Below are 21,112 nucleotides of genomic sequence, written 5' to 3' on the forward strand. Positions count from 1 at the left end.
GGATCACTGAGTTCTAGGCCAGCCTGGTGTACAAATCAAGTCCAGAACAACCAGGGCCACACAGAGAAACCCTGTCTCAACAACAGCACACGTCGCATGTTAGGAAGGCAGGCACACAGGACAGTGGCTGCGGGTGAAAGGAAACGCGGTTCTTTTATTCGGAGCTGTACCAGCACCATGGATATGTTTATTCATACAACTGTAATACGGACTTGAACTCAAGTTTGGTTCCCCCAACAGGATGCAGTCTCTGCGGAGCAATGTTTTACTACAAGACCTTTCCCCACAAGCCGGCAAGTGTGATGGAGAAGAAAGTTGTGGCTGCAGTAATGCAAAGAGAATGGCTGGAGGGAAAATCACCCCACAAGAATCATAACCAGTGAGGGTGACTGGGAAACCTAAGCAAGCTGGCATCTCATGGCTCCTCCCTCTGCTCATCACGGGGCATGGAAGGGTCCTAGGCTTGTCCCAAAACCCTGGCATCACACCATGGTCATGACCTTCAGGGCTGCCGGCTGGAACCTACGGATCTTCTTCTTCAGGGCCTTGGAGGCCTTGATGCGGCACAATTTGGGCACAGGGGGCAGGGGTGGCCTGCTGCCTCCTGGGGCCCGTGGGGACTGCTGTAAGGAAATGCGGGACCAGGCCCGCGCCCCGTGCCCAGCGTCTGCACTGCCGATGGCCAGGCCACGGCGCCTGCTCTGGACACCGCCTTCTGACTCGTTGCTGCTGGACGCGTCCCCAAAGCGGTTGGCAGTGTGGTCACTGGCCTCATCGTCCTCGCTGGTTTCGGCAATGGTGGAGTGGAACAGGGAGGAGCACTCTGCAGAGTGTTCCGAGGGGTCTGACTCACTCCTCGCACAGGCATCCTGACGGGCAAACGTGGGCCTGCTCTGGGCCCGGGGACCACCTGCTCTCTTGGCCGGGGACCTAGAGAGACCCAAGCTGGGCCCAGGTCGGCAGACTGAGCAGGCTTTGCCTGAGATCTCCATAGTGGACTGCCACCTGCGCTGCTTCCTACTGACTGCCGAGCTAAGGGGGGCTGCCTCCGTTGGGAACAGAGCTTGGGATGACGTTGGGTAACTTTCCCGCTGGGCCACCATTAGCGGGACAAAGGGCACTGGGTAGAGGGTGGACTCAGAGCAAGAGCGTCCAGGAGGCTCTCTGGCCAGTGCAGGCCTCCTGCTGGGCTCTCCCTGCTGAACCCTGCATGAGGGGTCCCATTCTGGGGGCGGCGCGGCATGAATGCCCCTCTGTCTATCAATTTGCGGTGGCAGCTGCTTCCCCAGCCGCGGTACTTTGTCACTGACTCTTCTTCGGACCTTCACCACCTTGCTTTGGGGAGAGCCCACCCTCAGCCTTACTGAGGAGGCTTGACCAGGGGTGCAGGGTGGGTAGGCAAAGGGCCCTGGAGCCAGAGGGGGGCTCTCAGGGCCCAGCCCTCTGGATGGTGACAGACCTTGTCCTTGGCTGCAATCATTGTGGGGCTGCTGGGCCTGGGAGCAGGGAGAGGAACCTGTGGTATTGTCTCCATGGATACGGGGATTCCAAGATGCCGTTCCCTCCTTTAGGGGGCTGCTGAGGGGCTCAGTATCCACAGGGGACACGGGCCCCTGTTGCCTGAGGCTGTCCTTGGCAGCTCCCCTACCTGGTTTCATTCCTCCCCTGTCTACCCCACAGGCCGACTTCTCAAGCTGACTTCCACTGTCTGACCTGTGGCCACAGCGCTTCTGTGGGAAGGGAGCCATGTTGTTTCCCTCATCCTGCACAGCATCTCTCAGGGGGGGCTCTGGGCCTCGCAGACGCAACAGCCTGTGGATGTAGGCTTCCGCCGAGCCCAGCTCATGGATCAGCCCAGTTTGAGTCCTGTTCTGGTCAGCTGGGCCAGGAGGAGCCTCCTGGGGAGGTGAGCTCATGTCGGGACCTGGGGCTTCCTTAGGCAGAGCAAAGAGAGGGCTCTGCAGAGCCACTGCATGTAGGGGGCTCGGATACGGATACACTTCCTGGCCACCCCTGGCTATCAGATCACGCTGGTACTTGGGGTCCAGTGCGTGGGCCGGGACCTCTATCCCTTGGCAGAGAAGGGATGAAGACTCAGCAACAGTACCAGCTCTCTGGAGCCCCGGGTCAGCTGGGAGGACTCTCTCAAGATCACCTGTGAATGAGACCGTGGATAACACATCAGCGCAGACAGACGCTCCCTGTAGGTGCATGTAAGATGGACCCAGCTCTTGTGTGTACTGGTCCCTGCTCTTCACATCAGCTCAGGGCCCTCGATTAGCCACGGCTCGGAGGCCACCATGCATAAATGTCTATAGCCACACATGGGGCAGTCCCAGCAGGAACTGATGCTTAGATGTAGAGACTGAGAAGCTGGGGGTTTCACTGCAGAGAGACCAAGGCTGACAGGGAGCACAGGTGGCATTGTTTTCTCTTGGGAAAACATGACGTGTGTGAAGGGTGCTTGTGACTCTACTCTCACTTTTTTTTTTTTTTTTTTTTTTGTTTTTCGAGACAGGATCTCTTGGTATAGCCTTGACTATCCTGGACTTGCTTTGTAGACCAGGCTGGCCTCGAACTCACAGTGATCTGCCTGCCTCTGCCTCCCAAATGCTGGGATTAAAGGTGTGAACCACCACTGCCCAGCTTCTAATCTCACTCATAACGTGGCACATCAAATGATTTGAATGCTTCTTCTAGGTGCTCATTTAAAAATCACACACACACCAGCTCCGTGTAGGGTCAGCCTTTTCCCCAGTGGGCCTTGGCACCCTCATCCGCTGTCCCTCCCACGCAGATGACCCTCTCACTCTCTCCTGCCTCCCTCTCTCACCTGTAGACACTGGTCTGGGCCGGAACACGCCCCTCAGCTGGCCTGGGTCCTCCGCGCCACCCAGGAGCCTGCTGTCTTCTCCTCTGGGCTGTGGGCTCCATGCAGGGACAGTGGTCTCATCCGCTGAGCGGGGTCGCCAGACCCCGATGCCAAACCTGGACTTCGAGGGCTGGAGCACAGGCAGCCAGCTGCCCAGTGAGGGGGATAGGCGGTCACTGCAAACAGATGCACAGGAGGTGGACAGGGAGCAGGAACCAGCATCACTCAGCTCGTAGAAGCCTGGACAGAGCAGACAGAGTGGTCAGTGGGCTCTGCCTCAGAGACCCAGAATCCTTTTCTCTTGCTTTTACTGACACAAGGAGGGTGAGGGGGCAGGTAAGGATGTCTGTGGGGACAGGTCCAGGAAAATAATGTTCCAGATTCTTGCAGGTAACCTTTTGAGAGGGAACAACTGACCCTACCTCACCTGAACCCCGTATCTCTCCTCCTTTGCTTCAGGCACTCTCGCCTTTCTTTAACATGCAACTGCAGGGGCATTTCCTTCTGGGCGCGGAGGGATTGCAGAATGCCTAGCGCCCCCCAGGCTAGACTGCAGGCTTGCTGTCACAGCTGCCTTGTGACCACTGCGACCCAGAGACAGGGGTCGCCGGTTCCAGGTTTCACCGGGAGCGTATTAAGAAAACAAAGGTGACCACAGCCACACAAGCCAGCAGAAGGCTGCCAACGATGCTCTTCTGTGACCTCTGGGATGGGGGGATGGGACCTCTGATTAGCTAAAACGCTATACTGATTTAATGAAGTAGGTGGCCTGTAAAATAGCCATTGGTATGCTCCGTGACCATCCGGCAACACCAGGAGCTTATAGAGTGTTTGATAGAATCAAAAGGAAGATTTTTCCAACTTGATATAATATGTTTCATATATATTTGTTATATATAAACTGGTAGTTTACATATATATTACAAACAGTATTGTATGTAAACTCTTTAGCTTAAATTTTACTATATTTTTTTCTTTCAGCATGTTTAGTTAAAGCTTTTTCAGGTCTTCAGTCACATACACTACCCAGGCTACCCAAGGGACATCCCAACTGTGAAATCAGCTGGAGACACAGGCTGAAGCTGTGTCACAGTGTCACATCAGTCAGGGTCCGATGGGTGACAGTGGCTGCTGGGACGCTGGCTGGGATCCTGGCAGCCTAGCTCCAGATGTCTGAACGCCATCAGCCATACCTGAGCTGGGTCTGCTGTCACTGTCCAGGGCCTCGCAGGATGACCTGCTCACATCCAGCTGCAGTTCACTGATCTGCTGGTCTAGCTGGTCCAAGTGCGTCTTCAGGCCGGCGTCCTGCCGCCTTAGCCGTGACTGGGAGGTTAAAGAGGAGAAGAAATGCAAACTGCTGTGAATACGGAATCTAAACTAAGGTCCAAAGTGAAACAGCGCCACCCCAAACTCCAGGAAGACCCCGGAACTGCACACTCAGGCGGTCAGCTCATGGGAAGGAACTCCCTGGGTCTGCTGGAATGGACAGCAGAGGACTTCTCTCTCTCTCTCTCTCTCTCTCTCTCTCTCTCTCTCTCTCTCTCTCTCTCTCTCTCTCTCTCTCTCTCTCTCTCACACACACACACACACACACACACACACACACACACACACACACACACACACACACACACATGAATTCCACAGTAGTGAGAGGAGTTATGAGTTCACACTCATAAACTAATCAATACCGTTTGGTAAAAACTGATTCATTTCTTTCATCTAGGTCAGCTGCATACATTTTTTTTTCTTTAAGTAAGAAAAAAAAAGGCAGACAAATGGTAAACCACAGACGGGGACTATGGCTCACCTGTTTGAGAATGTGACAATTACTTTTCTTGTGTGTGGGGGTCTAACCTCAGAACTATCTCTAGCAGCAAGGTGCTGGCGGGAATGACTTCCTGTTCACCAGGACAAGCACTTTCTTAAAGCGCCATGCTGAACTATGTAGGATGCTGGCCGGGGCTGGCACAGCCGCCAAGCTCTGCTGGCTCAGCCTTTCCCCCAGGGGCTGACTCAGGGGTACCCACCTCCACACATACTCACCCCTACAGGAAGGGAGATATTCTAGAGAGAGAGTGGGCACCAAGAAATTGGAATTTACCCAGGATCTCATGCTGGGAGAAAAAAATGCCAGAGCCAGGAGCCAGCTGGAAGCAAAGCTTGTCCCCCAAGAAGAGACACCCCCCCCCCCCCAGTTCTGACAACTCACCTACTATCTGACAACCACAGGTGGAGCCACACCTTGTTCAGGATTGCTTGTACCTTGCTTCTCTTTAAATCTAAAAGGGAACTCGGGCCAGTACCCTAAGGATGAACTTGGGGTTCACTAGGCTTTTTTATTTGTCCCCCTTCTCAACACAGACACACTGAGTAAAAAATGTCCTTTCTTGGCTTTTCGTTGTGACTTGTGTGTGTGAACGGCCTATTGAGGATGGGTGGCCCAGTTGGCCTTTCAGGGCTATTACGTCCCAGGCTCTGGCCCTGACTCCACTAATTCAGGCTCTGAAGGGTAAAGACGGTCTGAGAGCAACGGTGTCTCCTAGAACCACCACCTGGTCCAAACCTGCTTCTGTCACAAACTCTTTCCCAGCACCACCAGGGAAGAGACTGAAGGCCTGCCATATCCACCCACTCAGAGACTGAGACTCCTCAGGGGCCTGGCATGGATTTTCCCTGGAAAAGAGTTTCCTTTGCCCGACCTTAAAGTCATAGGGCCCACAGACATGAAACACCTCTCCCAGGCCCAGCTTCCCTTCCCAGCCTGTATAACGAACAGGTGGCCCCGATGTGCACACTGGGACCAGCTGCTCTGCCTCAGTGGCTAGTTTCTGGTTAATGGTTGAGGTCTCAGGACCCCAGGGTCTTTAGGGGCCTCAGCTGTGCACCCACTATCAGGTTTGACACCACTCTCATTAACATTGCCTCACCCCTAGTTGCGGTTTTCACCACTGTTCCATAGTGGCTGCAAAGCCAGGCTATGAGACTCCTCCCAGAACCCAGCCAGTCTACCTACGGCCTGCAAGTCTCATGCCGATTTCACAGAGGCTCTGGAGCACTTGGGTGAATCCTCCAGAGCTGGGTCAGGGGTCAGAGGCCTGGTGCCAGGAAGAATGGAACACAGTACCAGTGGTTGAGCCACCCACCATAACGCCCGAGGATCCTGGGCTCTTGGTATCTACTGCTCTAGGGCAGGCCTAGGAATTCCGCCTTTCACCAGCTTTCCCAGAGGGGAAAAGTCTGGTGCCCACCGAATGTCTGAGACCTGCCATCCTATGGTGCCACTAAAGGGTACCTGGCTGATTCCTTTAAGGGGTTTGATCTGAAATTGTTTTATCTCCCCCATGGGCACTCCCATTTTTTCAACCTCAGCAGAAAAACAAAACAAAAAAACCCAAAACACAAAAAACCAACAACAACAAGCAATGTGCCCCCGCCCCTCCCCCGAAAAAACTTAATGGTGTATTTGGAGGATAAGAAGCTCAGGGGTAGAGATGGTATCTCAGAGTCTCCCTTCCTCTCCTTAAGCACTAATAGCAAACAAAGGAAATGTTTTATGCACGAATTCCTCCTTGATGGTCCCCTGCAAGCTTCAAATGCCTCCCTGATCACAGATCCGGCCCAGGGCTGTGACAGACACTGACCCTGGGCAACTCAGCCAGGCCCTTGCTCTTGACCTCATCTGTTTCTCACCTGACCTCCACCTGCCCCCTATGTGCTCACAAAAAACTCGCAGGTTGGTCCAAGGAAAACACCGGTTCAGGGTTACGGAATCTGAGCCTGCCAGGGAGAGCAATGGCTGCATGCTGTCACTGTCAGAACAAGTCAGGACCGGCCAACCCTGCAGGATGATCCTCCCGTGCCCCCTTCTTCTGGATGCAGCTGAGACAAGATAAAATGGCACAGCTGCCAGCTGGCGGCGGCGGCTGCTGTCTTACTTAAGCCTACTTATGAGACTGGAGATGCTGGCCGCTTTCTATGTCCCGGTGAAAACACTCATAGGGGTTGTCTATGCCTAAAGGTCCACCTCCAGCCGAGACTGTGGGGTCAGAGGTCATGGGATGTCGTTAGTGGAGAAATCTGGAACAAGGTGGAAAGTTCTGAAATCACATCTGTCTTTCGAGTCTCAGCTATTAAGGGTCACTGACTTATCTGGTGAACAAAATTCCTCTAAGCAGCCGAGGCCGGGTCCTCTTTGTGACTTCTGACACTGCAATTAGCAGTGCGCAGATGAACGGCAAATCCGTAGAGATGTTAAGTCCATCCTCACCTGAGAATCCCTGCAGGATAACTGCAGGATAACTCCCGGCTCTTCCTGTCTTCACACCTGAATGGTGATTGAGGGCCAGGTGAGCCAGTGGGAGGGCTGTTGAGTCCTAGTTCCCTCAAGGTTTAACTGGACTGGACCGCAGGCATTTCACTATTTTCTTCAACAAGTAGCAGTGCTCCCACCTGGCCACTCCCTCCACCCCCACCCTGGCCCCCAAAAGAAAAATGTCAAAGTGCTAAAACCACATAAAATTCCATTATTTTTCTCATTTCCTGTGAACCAAGTTTCATGACAAAGCCTGCGTGTTTCTTCTGGTCTTGTGGAGAGGAGGTGGGGGGTGGGGGGGGTGGGAGTGTGTGTGTGTCAACAAAAGCCTTGTTTGATCTCCCCAAAGGCTGCTGGTAATTGGAGTGTGAGGGCTCACAGACTGGGTTTGTGTATTCTGACGGTGAGTTAATCATTAACCTTACGAGAATGGGTCAAGCGTGTAACTCATCAATGTGCCTGCCTGGCTGAGGTCACGTGAAGCAGTGTGTGTAGCCCCTTGAAGGACAGGCACCTGTTGTAACAAGGCCTCGGTCCTGTGGGTGCAGCAGTTTGCAGAATCCAGCCCAATGGCCCGCCCGCCATATCCCCCTCTCTGGGCAGCAGTGAGTGCCTCACAGACAGGAGGAGGCCGCCAGCTGGGTTATACCCTCAGCCAGATCTCCACCCCTCTCTTACGCCAGGGAAGACTTCAGGGTATCCTGGGGTGTGACTCAGACACTGGACTTCCTGGTTCTTTAATCACAAACCCAACACACTTCTGAGCTAAAGCTCATTGGAACAGCAGTTTCACCCTGGATTTTATCAAGGGGTAACTTTCAACAAGACAGATCCAAATTTCACCACGGGGGGGGGGGAGTCCCGCTTAAGAGTTATGGACGTGACTCCATCACACTCGAGAGCACTGTTTTGTTCATTTAAAGACACATCATTACTGGAGGGAAAAAATCTCCATTAGTTTTGAGAAAGGAGTTGTAATTCGACTCCCGAGGGGCCCCCGGTGGTCTACAGAGGAGGATTCGAAAGGCAAGGGTAGTTGAGAAAGCGCCACGGGTCCCCTCTCCCACATTTTATAGACACTCGTGTTTTTTTTAAGGGATCACGTGGCATGCAATCTTGGAGATTGTCCTCAGCAGACAAGACTCCCCAATGACCCAAGCGAACCCAGCACAGTGCCCTGAGGCTCACGGTCACGCTGTGCAGCCTGATGACCGGCTCCCGAGATGAGATCAGTGTGCGCGCAGACTCCTGCCAGGCCGAATCGAGTCCACGCATCCCCATCACCACCGCACCGTGCCCAGCCAGACCTGCGCGCTGCCGCACCAAGGCTGTGTCCGCCGCAGAGGCGGTGCGCATTCAACGCCGGTCCCGCGCGCGGCTCCCCAGCTCGCACCCAGCAGCGCGCCCCCCACGCAGCCGCGCATCGGGCCTCTCCGCCTGCTCACTCCACGCAGCTTCGCCCCGGTCGCGCCCCAGCATGTCCCTCCGGCCACACGCGCCCCATTATTCCTTACCAGCTGCTCCCGCAGCGCCGCCAGTGCCGCCTCCAGCCGCAGCTCTTGGCCGTGGGGCCCTGGCGCAGGGTGCAGGCCCAGGGCGCCCCGCACGCGCGCCTGCTGCGTGGCACGCAGACCATGAAGCTCCTGCAGCCCAGCCAGTGCGGCTCTCAGTCGAGCGCCCACCCTGCGGCGGTCCCAGCCCGCGGGTCCCGGGCCGCTCGGTGCCCACATCTCCCGGACGCTCAACCGCTGCGCCGCGCGTCCCCGCCGCGTCTCCCCGCCCCCCACGGCCGCAGGTCGCCTAGGTAGGGTGGGACCTATCGCTGGCCGTGGAGGGCGGCGTTTGCGACGCCCGAGGTCACAGCGGCCGCCCCCTGCCCGCCCCGTCCGCCTGCCGCGCCCTCGCCCAACCCCTGCGCCCCTGGGACCTGTGTGCTCCTCAGGGAAGGCCAGATCCCCTCCGCAGATGAGCAGAAGAGAGCTTGGGCACGACCAGAGAAATATTTTGTTTAGGTTTCTTAATAAAAAAAAAACAACAAAAACAAACAAACAACCCCATAGCAAGAATCACATTCCAATTTGTAAGCCCTTTAGTATGAAAAAGCCACTACCTGGTTTCCCAGCATACACCTGTACCTGGAAAAATCTGCTAGCTTCTCGGTTTACGGAGTCCAACTTCACACACATGCTACACACCTTTAAGGAAGCGTCTAGTAAGTTCTTGAGTCGTGCAGCTCTCACCATGACGGCGACTTCAGCAACACTGGATTCAAGAAGGAAGCCGCACACTGCCAGGCGCCCCCACCTCCTCTGCACACCCCGTGCCCAGAGCCCTCCACCTGACTCCAGTGGACGCTGTCTTGAGTGGAATCCTGCTATCCGGGTCTTCTCTCTGTTGTTCGACTTCCCGATGCGCCTGTGTTGCACCATCAGAGCCCCCACCCCAAGCCGAATCCTACTCCACTGTGTGGCTATAGCCCCCCGTGTTTCACTAGTGATGCCTTAAAAGTTGCCACCGCATTTCAGCACAGAGGCTGGGTGTGGACACTCTCCTCTCGCTGGAGTGTCTACCTAAGGCAGGAATTGTTGAACCCCAGGTGGCTACTGTGCTCAGGGTTTTGAAGACGCGGCCAGGCTGCTTTCCTAAGTGCTCGCTCACCTTTGCCTCTGAAGCAGGACTGGGAAAGTGGCAGCTAGCTGCACCGCTGCCTGCCTGCGGTTGTGTCAGCCAGAGCACCCAGGGCTGGGGAGCACAGCTGGCTGCGGTCCCTGAGGCGGGAGGAGGTTAGGTATCTTTTCTTGGCAGAAATGGTCAAGCAGGCGCTCTGCGTGCTTTGAATCGGTGACCTCTTTAGTAACTAAGACCATATACCATTTCCTTCATACGCCTTCCTTACCAGACACCATTTGCAGTTTCCCTCTTAGATCCGGGGTTCCCTACAGTCTATAGGTTTTTATTTTACTCCCCATTTTTGTTTGTTTTGTTTTGCTCTGAGTACTACTTACGGCTGAGTGTCCCTGGGGCACAAACGGGGGCCCCTTCGCGCAGGATCAGGGCTGCTTTCACTTTACTCAGCCTCACAGTTATCACTAAGTTTTGTGTATGTGTTAAAATTTTTTTGAGTATTTTCTTCATATTCTACAGTGTTATAAATCATCTCCCAATTTCATTTTTAGATGTTCATGGCTGGTGAATAGAATTAAGCAGTTTATTCCTGTGCGCCAGCGCCTGTCATGATGCCCCACACCCACAACATACCCATTATAAAACAAGGAAAGCTTTTCCTTCCAATCAGATGGCCAGGCGTGGGAAGGAATAACGCTGTCCGCCATTGGCCATTGGTGAATGTTAGGAAATCCGTGTGCTTGTGTGCTGGAGGTGGGGGGGGGGGGATGGGGGTCTTAGAAGTCAGTTTGACAGTGTGGCCAAAAGGCTTAAAATGAGCCTGTCCAGAGCTTTGTCCTGAAGAAGCACCTGGGGGCACCCACAAGGTGACGTTTGGAGTTGCAGAATTTGGACACATTGCACCCGGTTTGGCTGAATGAATGCACTGCGGTGACTTCGGACCCTGAGTCTGACACTGTGTTCTGCGGGGTGGCTTCTCGCCTCCACCCTCCGTTTATAGCATGAGACATAATTAAATGTTACTAAATATTAACTACTACTCTCTGCCAGGCATACTGTGAACTGAGCTGTGCCTCTGCCCCTGAACTGTGCAGTAGCCCCAGGATCCCCTCTTGGACCTACCCTGCGGGCCTCCTTGCTGCATGCTGCCCCCATGTGGTCGGCTCCTAACATTGCAGCCAGCCGCCCTTACAGCCTGGTGTGGCTTCCAGCGTCAATGGCCCCTGTGTGGCCCTTCTCCCATGCCACCTTCCAGGGCCTTGCTTTTCTTGTCTAGCTCAGCATCCCTCCACTGGGCTCAGCACCCTTTCTTTTGCCTCTCACCTTCCCTGTAGCCTTTGCATCTGCCTTGGTCTCATTCTAAAGGAAGAGTTGGGCTCTGGTCTCACCTCCCTCAACTTTGCTTCTTGCAGCACCTTCCAGGACATGGTGCAGCTTGCTTTTTTAATTTCCAGTCTATCCCACTGCTAGTCCCACACACAGTGCTGCGAGGAGGTTGAGACTGGAAAGCTGTACACTCTGTAATGAGGTATTTTAGACGTTTAGACCCTGTGCCTGTCTTCAGTAGTATTTACTAAATAAATGCATGCTCACTGTTGCTTTTCGGTGCTTTTCGTTGGTCTGAAGAGGTCTTTTAAAATTGTATATTGGCTTTCTTAAGTAATTTCTTACATTGCATAACATGTTGTATAAGTATTTTTTTTTTTTTTTATTACCAAAATAACATGGAAGACACAGTAGATGTGTAAATGTGGCTGCGGCCTTCTTCCCAGTCCCCACGAGCTGCGGCCTTCTTCTTGTGTTTGCTTCCTGAAGTCTCTCACAGTATCTGCTGCCCACCTGTGAGTCTATCCTCTGTCTTTAATATGCATTTGTGCCGCTCTGTGCTCACAGTAAGCATCTGTGTCCTGCAGTTTCGGTGCCATCTGACTTTCCCTTTAAGTATTCCAGCCTCGGGATAAGCGTCCATCACTCACGTGACAGTGGCTGTTTCTTCCTTTCTTCTTCCCACAGCAGGTGCTGTGAAGATCCCTCGTGGTGTAACTCAACCGTATTAAATCAGTAATTGAGGTATTGCTGAAGGCAAGCAGAGTTGTGCAGGGGGGGTCTGTTGGGATGCTGTATCAGTCGGCACAGACCCCCCTTCCCTGTGAAATGATCTCTTGAAACATCACCACCGCTGCCAGGATCCACTGCCCACCCCACCCCCAGCCCAGGAAGCGCGCCTGCCTCCTTTCTGTCCTGGGTAGTTCTGTTGTGTGTGGTTCTCCACCCACAGCAGTAGGAGGGACTCTCTCTCTCTCTCTCTCTCTCTCTCTCTCTCTCTCTCTCTCTCTCTCTCACACACACACACACACACACACACACACAACTGTGGGATGAGGAGACGACTTCATTAGAGGTAGCTCACACTGCAGGTCACCTTAGCTTCCTGTTTAAAAAGAGAAGAGGTACTCCATCTTCAAGGTGCTCCATGGGAGCAATTCAAGCTGGGCTCTGGACCACGGAGGATGAAATACACAGCACCTGTGCCCGGAGCCCACAGCACCATCTGTTGATGAGACCATGATTTCAGGAGACACCAGGTAAACAGGAGCCGCTGGTTGGTTCCGGGCTCTGCATTGACTTGTGCGCCATGTGCTATTACGTGTGACCAGGATTTGCAGTGGTTCGTCATAGCTCCCAGGGGCCTGAACAGAAGTTGTATATCTCAGGGCAGGGGTCAACAAGGTGTGGACAGTGCTCCCTCCTGAAGTTCCTGGAAACAAATAAGGTTGACACCATGGCAGAAACTCCCAGTGTGCTTTGCCTGCAGTCTCTGTGACCCTTGTTGATGCTGTCGTACCTCAGGCTCTGAGGTTCTGACCTGATTTAAAAAGTCATATTAAGCGTCTCCAATGTGCCAGATCTGTGTCTGCTTCTAATTTATGACAGACACAAAGCCTTATCTTGCAGTCCTGCCTCTTTAAAGCCCTGTCAAAGAGCCAGACACTTAACAGACACAAAGGCTTACCTGGATTGCCTTTCTTTCTATGTGTTCAGCACCTGATAGTACAGTTCAGTGGTATCCAGTCCCGACTCCTTTCTTGACGAACGTGCTGAGGGGAAAGACTTGATCATCAAGACCTTGGGAAGATGGCAGCCTGTCCTGGGCTCAGGGATGGGATTAGTTTTCCACTGGAGCAGGGTAGCACCAACAGTGGGAAAGACCCCATGTGAACACGGGTGTGAGGTGCATATAGGTGCAGGTATGCACATGTGTCTGTGCCCATGTGGAATGTACAGGAACTGGCGTGTGTGAGCAGCCAGTACAAGCATGGCTGTGCATATGTGCATAAGGAGTGTGTGCACGCCATACTGATCTGTAGTCTGTGGTGACTGTGTGCACGCGATGGTGTTGTTTATGCTTGTGGTACATGCATACGTAACATGTATATGTGCTGTGTATATAGTGGACGTGTGCACATACATGCAACATGCCTGCGTGCTTGTGCTGTGTGTGCATGTATGTACATAGGCATGTGTTTTCCTGCAGAGGCAGAACATGGTGTCCTACAGCTGAGTAATGCTTAATCATTTTTTTTTTTTAAACTTCAGTGTTTGAGGATGTAATTATAAATTGGTGGCCTTATTATAAGAAAATAATTGAATTACAGATTAAAACTGCCTTTCACCCCTAGGTGTAGAGGTGTGTGTGTATGTGTGTGTATGTGTTACTATCTTTTTTCCCCTGAGACAGGGTTTCTCTTGGTAGCCTGCCTCTGCCTTCCTGAGTTCTGGGATTACAGGTGTGGACCGTCACAACAGGCTTGTGTGTTACTATTTTTAAATGTGATTTTTCATGACAGGCGACCCCCCTACTGCTGTGGTCATTTGCATGGGATGGTCAGCACCAGGCCTAATGCACGGTCTGTCACATGCCATGGGGGCATAGGCTGCCAGGTGCTCTTGTGGACAGCAGATGGCTTGTGAGGCGGCATGGAAGAGGCTGTGTGACACTGTCCCTCTGCTATGGTTCCTGTAAAATGGGCATTCTTCCTTGTTTTGCCCTCAGTCTGAGTTGTGGCCACCTCATCAACCCCAGGCCCTCAGGAAGGCCCCTGCTAGGTTCCTGTCACAGAGGCTGGGGTCAGGGTCTTGAGGCAGCTGTGCCCCCGCCCTGCTCACTACAAGCTGCACCACAGGCACCACAGACCCCTTCTCTCCCTGGATTATTGTAGCAGCGGGTGATTGAAAGAAAGCCCAGCAGGAGAAGCTGGTCTGGGAGTCACCAGCCATGCGGGAGTGTGAGTGTGTAGCAGACTCCCAGAGGTGCTGAGGTCCATATAATTTTTAGTGCAGATTTAACTCTGTCTTAAAGTGTTTCTCCCACTTCCCGTGCCGACACATGTATCTGCACAGTCAGGACACCACACACACACACACACACACGCACGCACGCACGCACGCACGCACGCACGCACGCACACATGCACACACCCTCCCCCGTGTCTATAACACATCAGAATTATCTAACAGTATCTTTAACTGGTTACCTATTGCCTGGCTTTATGCCTCTCTGTGCTAAAGCCATTGCTCACAGTGGCATTTGCTCCGTCCTTGCTCCATCAGTACTAGGTGTTACTAGTGTACTGGGTTGGCCCGGCCAGGCCACAGGCTTGCTTACTTCCTTGGTATCTTCCTATTTGACTCAGTTATTAGCGACTTTACTGTTGGCGTGCATGAGCTTTGTATTGAACTATGCTGTATGAAACAGAAGAAACTGCGGCTCACTTGATGCCATGTGTGACGTCAGATGTGCCACGCAAAGTGACTGAGCGGGAATGGGACGATAGAAGTCACGGTTTCCTTAAGTGGGAATCAAGTAATTTGAAGAGGCTGATTGAAATTAACGGAAACAAGTGACAGGCTTACGCCTGGACCATCCAGGCTGTAGATGTCCCCTTTCTTAAGGGCACGAATAAAGCATCCTATGTACACTGCCATGATGGTCCACTCAACGACACTTGGAATAACCCAGGAGAGACACGTTCCCTTGGGATGCCACAAATGCCTCATTTGAAGTGAACATCAGCTCGGCCTCTGCTAGGCCCTCAGTTCTGTCTTCTGACCTGACCATCTCTGGCCCCTGCTGTATTGTGTCTCCTGGGCACAAGGCACATGCTGGTCTCAGTCTGAGCCCGGGGTTGGTTCATCACTCTCATCAAAACCTTCACTGGGATCATCCAGCCAGTGCCACACAGTCCCACCAAGAATGGTTTTACAAAAAGCAATCACGTTGTCCTAGTTAGCTTTTTAATGCTGTGATAAGACACTGACACACACACACACAGAGCAACTTGGTGAGGAAAGGACTTATTTTTATTTCGCCTTACAGTTTATAGTCCGTGGTAGAGGGAAGTCAAATTCTGCACATGTGGAGGGAGCTCAGGGCAGGAACCTGCCGCAGGAACTGAAATGGAGGCAGTGGAGGGACGCTGCTAACTGGCTCAGTCCCTGTGGATACCTCAGCCTGCTTTCTTATACAGTCCAGGACCATCTGTGGGAAAGTGGCAGGGCACACAATAGAGTGAACCCACCCACATTAATCATTAATCAAGAAAATGCCCCACAGGCTGCCCACAGGCCCATTTTATGGAGGCAATTCCTCAATGGAGAACTTTTATTACGTTGACCAAAAACAAAACAAAACAAAACAAACAAAACAAAAACAAAACTAAGCAGCTCACACATCACTTAAAAATAACTTCATGAGCTCAACTAAGTGTAAACATTAAAATTTAATTACATAGGGCTGGGAAGCAAGGGGCTAAAGAAAATTAGATATTATGTGGCCTCCTTGCTATTGCTTCCCCCTCTACTGTGTTCCTTTGTTTATGTCTGGGCACCTGTTTGTGTTTTCATTGCATGGATCTGATTTCAGGAAGTGTCTCAGACCAAGGTCAGGCCAAGGTGGAACTAGAGCAAGTCTGATTTAGCCTTCTTGGGGTGGGTGCTGTGGGGGTCACACAGCATCAAACAGAGGCTTAGAAGCCTCCTCTCAGTGGGCGTGGTCTCTGGGGCTTACAGTTCCATTTCCCACTGATAGAACTGGAGGAATCCAGGTACCTTTGCATTCCCATAGTGCTTCTGGCTTATGGTCTCCTCATGCTGATCTCCAGGATGGAGTGGTCTTCCCTGGACACTGCTTTGAGGTCTGGTTCTTGCAGTCCTTTTCCTTAGGCCTGCTCAGCTGGCTTGTGCCTCGCGCAGTCTGCCCACCCAGCTCTGTTGGGTCCTGGGCTTCCAATGCCTCCTTAAGGTCTTGCTTACCTGCCTGCAGCCCAGAGCCCTGATGCCCAGGACATGGTGCAGGTCACTTGGGACCCTCCCTCCACCAGACTCCAATATTTCACCTGCCTGTGGAAGGTTTTTCCAGGCCTTATAATTTGGTCACAGTGAGGTGGTCGCTGCCTCTGTTGCTGAAGTCTGCTCTCCTTCTTTCTGTGGGCTCCAACACACTGGTATGGGTTTTTTCTGCTTCTGTTTCTGACTTTGCCTTTATTCCTTTCGTGTTAGCCAAACGCTTAAGAATGTTCCAGAACAGATACCTAAGTAAGTCAGGTGCTCAAACAAGTGACAAACAGCAACAGTGGGATTATTTAACCCTCCCTGTGACACAGCCAGAAACTGAGTCAATGACTGTGTGGATTATCTGAGCTTAACCGGAGGCAGTAAGCCATGGGAACACTCTGTTACCAGCTTCTCCTCCTTGGGAGGCAGAAGGGCAAAGGGTCTCAGGTTGCTGTGGACTTCAAAGACATATCCTGGCTGTTCTGGGTGAACTGAGCCTGGGTCCCCATCCCCTGCGTCGTTAAAGCCCTGGAGCATATAGGAGTCCCATGCAGCTTCCACAGAGGTATCTTAACCAGAGACCATTTTCTTCCTTCCTTTCTTTCTTTCTTTCTTTCTTGTTTTGTTTTTTCTTCTTTTATAGCAATTGAAGATCTGTTGTCCAAAAATATAAGCGCATAAATGCAGTTATTTTCCCCCCCATTGTCTCCATGTTTCCAATAAGTATGTGTAAAGAGCCTTTGAACCCCTGACTGCTTTTCACAACCGCCTTCAGGGGGCAGCTATCGACTCAGCTGTGCTTGTTCACCTCCCTGTGGGAACCAGGCCCACCTGCACTGCCTGCCTGTCTTGCTGTTGCATGTCCTGTTTTTAGCAGCTTCCGTGTCTGTGCTTATGTTGCTTAGTTAGTCATGGTTACCACTCTGAGAATGCACCCCCTCCCCCCTTCCTCGGGACTTTTCCTCATGTGCGCAATCACCTCTTGAGGGATTTCACCTGCGAGTGGCATGCCTGCTTTGCTGCCTATAAAAAGGCTCTCTGGACACTGAATAAAGGCTGCAGCCGCTCTCTTAGCACGAAGGACTCGTTGTTTTATTGTGTGTTAAATCCGCAGTCCCTTGCCTTTGGCTCGGAACAGCAGTACCGCGGTGGTACAGGCGCCACAAGTGGAAGTTGCATTGAGATCGGGAAGGAAGGGAGGAAGCTGATGGATCGCCCGGGGAAGCTGGCCAGCGCCTCATAGAGGTAGGAAATGGGCGTATTGGAAATGGATGCCGCAAGTTCTTCCACGGTCCTGGTGGATCAACTAATGAGATTGTTAGAGGATCAAGGCACCGGGATTAAGCATAAGACTATTAAAGATTTCATAAAAGCAATAGAATTGAGTAGCCCTTGGTTTATGGTATCACGAGAGCTAAATATCCAAGATTGGGATCAGGTGAAGTCTGATCTCCAGAGGATTTCACAAAAGGAAAGATCCAACAGTGTTCCTATCGCTACCTTTTCATTATGGCGTCTAGAGATGCTCTTAGAAACGAAGATGAGAAAATAAGAGAGCAGCTAGGAAGTATGGAACTTGCCCTGAATGAAGTGCAGGAGGAGCAATCTGTAAAATCTTTGGCCCTGTAAAATATTGCCTCTGATATATCTTCTTCTAATTCTGAGGAGGAAGAGCAACTTTAACCTCTGAAATACGGGCCCTCAAAAAGAAGTTGAGGGAGCGTAAGATCAAAGGAAAAAAACAAAAAAACAAAAAAACCAAAAAAAACTAGAGGAGAGCATCCCCCCACCCCTACCCCCACCCCGGCATATAACCCAGATTATCAAAGTCAATTATCTTTGGCAGAGCCTTCTGCTCCCTCTCGGGGAGTAGTCTTTCCAGTAGTTGAAGTGCCTCACCCAACTAACCCAGGGCAAACACAGAGACAGCATGAAGCCCTCCAGTTTAAAGACATAAAACAATGTAAGGAGGCACTTATGGCTTATGGTCCACATGCCCCTTTTACTATTTCCATTTTTGAATCCTTCACAGGACAATTTTTAACACCTAGTGATTGGCAACAAATGTGTAGAGCAGTCCTCAGTGGGGGTGATTATTTGCTCTGACGCAGTGATTATCAAGAACAGTGTATTCAGACCACCGCACGTAATGCAGCAGCTGGGGTTCCACAGAGGAACGTGGATATGCTTGCAGGCATGGGTTCGTGTACTGAACTTAATGCCCAGATACAATATGACCCAGCTCTGTATGCGCAGATTGCAACTTGCGCCACGAGAGCTTGGAGTGTGGGTGTGGATGTGGGAAGTCCCAAAGGGAGGCTGTGGTTTTGCTGAGTGGCAAAACTGTGTTTCCACACAGAGGAGCAGCAGCGCCAAGATTGCTAAGGAGATGATGGGGCCACGGGAGTGTGAGGGGACCGCACCACTGTGCTCCGGATCTGGCAGATGCCTTCAAGGGACACAGGCTCAGAGCAGCAGGCAATGCCATAGCGTCTGGTGCATGCTAGACAGAGGATTCTAACCCTCATCATTCACAAATGTCTCCCAGCGTCTTTATGGCTGGTTCCCTGGGGGCTATGCAGACACCAGCATCTGAGAAAGTTCTAACCACTTAACGCAAATGGCCTAGTCTCTTTGTCCAACCTTTTAACACCATCCTGGGCATTAAGTCATGTCTAGCTCACTTGTAGCACACAGACGTGCTGCTGCTGTAGGACATCGTTTTTGGGTTACCGCTGCAGTACACAGAGCACAAGCTAAGTTAGGCGTCTTCCGCACAGCGTCTGCACGACCTTACTGCACTTTATTTCTCCTTCCCGCTCTTGTTCACTCCCCCATCCATGACAGCGCTACTCTGGACGTTGGCCCTTCCTCTCCTGGCAACACCTCTGCAAGTGTCCCATGGTCTCCTCTCAGAGCCGGCACTGGTGGGGTTCATGGTGTGCGCATGCTCAGTTGCTCCTGTGAACCTGGCTATCATGGGAGTGGGGCCGACCTCCTCCACTCACCTGCAGGCGTCAGTCTCTTCGGAACGCAGCCGTCTTGCAGTCTTGCCCAGTGTCAGATATTATGTGATTGTTGTTTTGATCGGATTCCCTGGGTGACTAATGAGCGGAAGTCTCTTTGTTTATAACCCTGTTACTGGAGCTGTTAGGGTAGCCCGACAGGTCAGTTAGTGAGGGGGGGGGGGGGTTATTCAACGTGGTCACGTTAGGAAGAAGAACAAACGGGCCCAGTGCCCCAGCCCACCTTTGGGTCCGTCCTTGGGCACTGACCTCAGGGTTTCAGTAAAAGCCTGGGTGTGCGTCATAATCAGTCCTGGCCAAGCTGCGGTCCTGCCCGACCTCGTGTCTCAGCTCCAGTCTCTCCTGCAAAGTGCCGGGACGCGTCATCAGAGCTGTGTGAAATAGCGTCTTCCAAGATCGAAGGCCTAGCAACGCTATGAGAAAACACAGGGGTTTAGAAATAACTGTGTTACCTTTATTTATTGTGTGCGTTGGGGGTCGGTGTCATGGTGCGCCCGTGCTGCTCAGAGGACAACTTATGAGAGTTGTTCTTTTTCCACCATGTGGATCCCAGGGATCAAACTCCAAGGCTCAGGCTTTGTGGCAGTGCCTCTACCCACTGAGCCATCTTGTCAATCCAATATAACATTTATTTATGGATTGACTTTTTTTGTGTCTTTTTGAGACAAGCTCTCTATTATGTAGCTCTGGCTGTCCTGGAACTCTCTCTGTTCACCAGGCTGGCCTCAAACTCACAGAGATCTGCCTGCCTCTGAGTCCTGAGCTCTGGGATCAAAGACGTGCACCAGCATGTCCAACATTCAAGTTTTAAGCCATAAGCGCTGCATGAAATATCCTTTAAAGGATGAAAAAAAAAAAAAAAACAAAAAAAAAAACAATTGTGCTCTCTCTCTCCACATGATGCTCCTAGCTGGGGGAGAGCCTTCATATGGTTTAACAGGGCATAAACTTAAGGAATCAGTTAATGTTTACCTAGCGATGGCGAAGGAAACCCTAAGTTATGCACACGTTCAAAAGAGACCTCACGGCACAGAAACACAGAAGTGCGTTTGAACCACTCGACAGGGCAGGCGGTCAGAGTGTTCGGAGCGTTAGGGGGTGGCTGGGTGGAGGTGTCAAGTAAGACTGTGAACCACAAAGAAAGCGTTTACAGACACTGGGATTTATAAGTAAGCACCCTGCTTTTTCTTTTGCCAAGACGTCTGTTGAGATAAGTCTCACCCCCATGCAGATTGAGTGGACACCAGAAGACATTTCCTTAAAAGGGACTGGGTAAAAAGGAAAGAGGAAATTACAACCTGTATATAGGTCCATCCCAGGTCGCCCTTTATTATTTTATATATATATTTAATAATAATAATTTGTTGTTATTATTATTATTATTATTATTATTATTATTATTATTATTATTATTTTATGTGTTTTTGAGACAGGGTTTCTCTGTGTAGCCTTGACTTTCCTGGACTCACTTTTGTAGACCAGGCTGGTCTCAAACTTACAGCGATACTCCTGCCTCTGCCTCCCAAGTGCTGGGATTAAAGGTGTGCATCACCACCACCTGGCCCCAGGTCTCCCTTTAAAAGGACAGCTGACGATTTTAAGTCAAATCACATATTTTTAAACCAAATAAAGCCACAGGATAGCGAACCTAGTTTTAGATTTTTCTCCGCCTCTTAAAAAAAAATATCAGCCCCGTTCTTGTAAAGAGTTGACTTACAGCTCACTAGCATCTTAATAGCCCAAGAAGATGACAGAGGGAGCAGACACAGCATCATGTTTTCAGACACGCAGAACAAGCAGCACAGATGGGAACAAGACAAGTTTCCCAGGAGGCGGAGTCTCGACACACCGGGGAACAGGGCTGTCTGCATGAACGATACAAGCATGGCGAGGGTGGGAATGAGCAGAAAAGACAAAGTGAGCTCCCCAGCGGATTTT

At 51.7% G+C, this 21,112-nt stretch overlaps 1 protein-coding gene across 1 annotated transcript; it reads right to left on the bottom strand.

Moving 5' to 3' along the window:
- Positions 1–482: 482 nt before the first annotated feature.
- Dact2 (dishevelled binding antagonist of beta catenin 2) lies at positions 483–9,028 on the bottom strand. The gene is made up of 4 exons (XM_051164167.1): positions 8,705–9,028; positions 4,066–4,198; positions 2,834–3,112; positions 483–2,155 (listed from the first exon to the last, which is right to left on the bottom strand). Exons 1-4 carry the CDS (start codon positions 8,918–8,920, stop codon positions 483–485), a joined length of 2,301 nt encoding a protein of 766 aa, XP_051020124.1. The 5' UTR covers positions 8,921–9,028.
- Between the last annotated feature and the right edge of the window lie 12,084 nt (positions 9,029–21,112).

Source organism: Acomys russatus, chromosome 21 (assembly GCF_903995435.1).
Source record: "Acomys russatus chromosome 21, mAcoRus1.1, whole genome shotgun sequence".
NCBI lineage: Eukaryota > Metazoa > Chordata > Mammalia > Rodentia > Muridae > Acomys > Acomys russatus.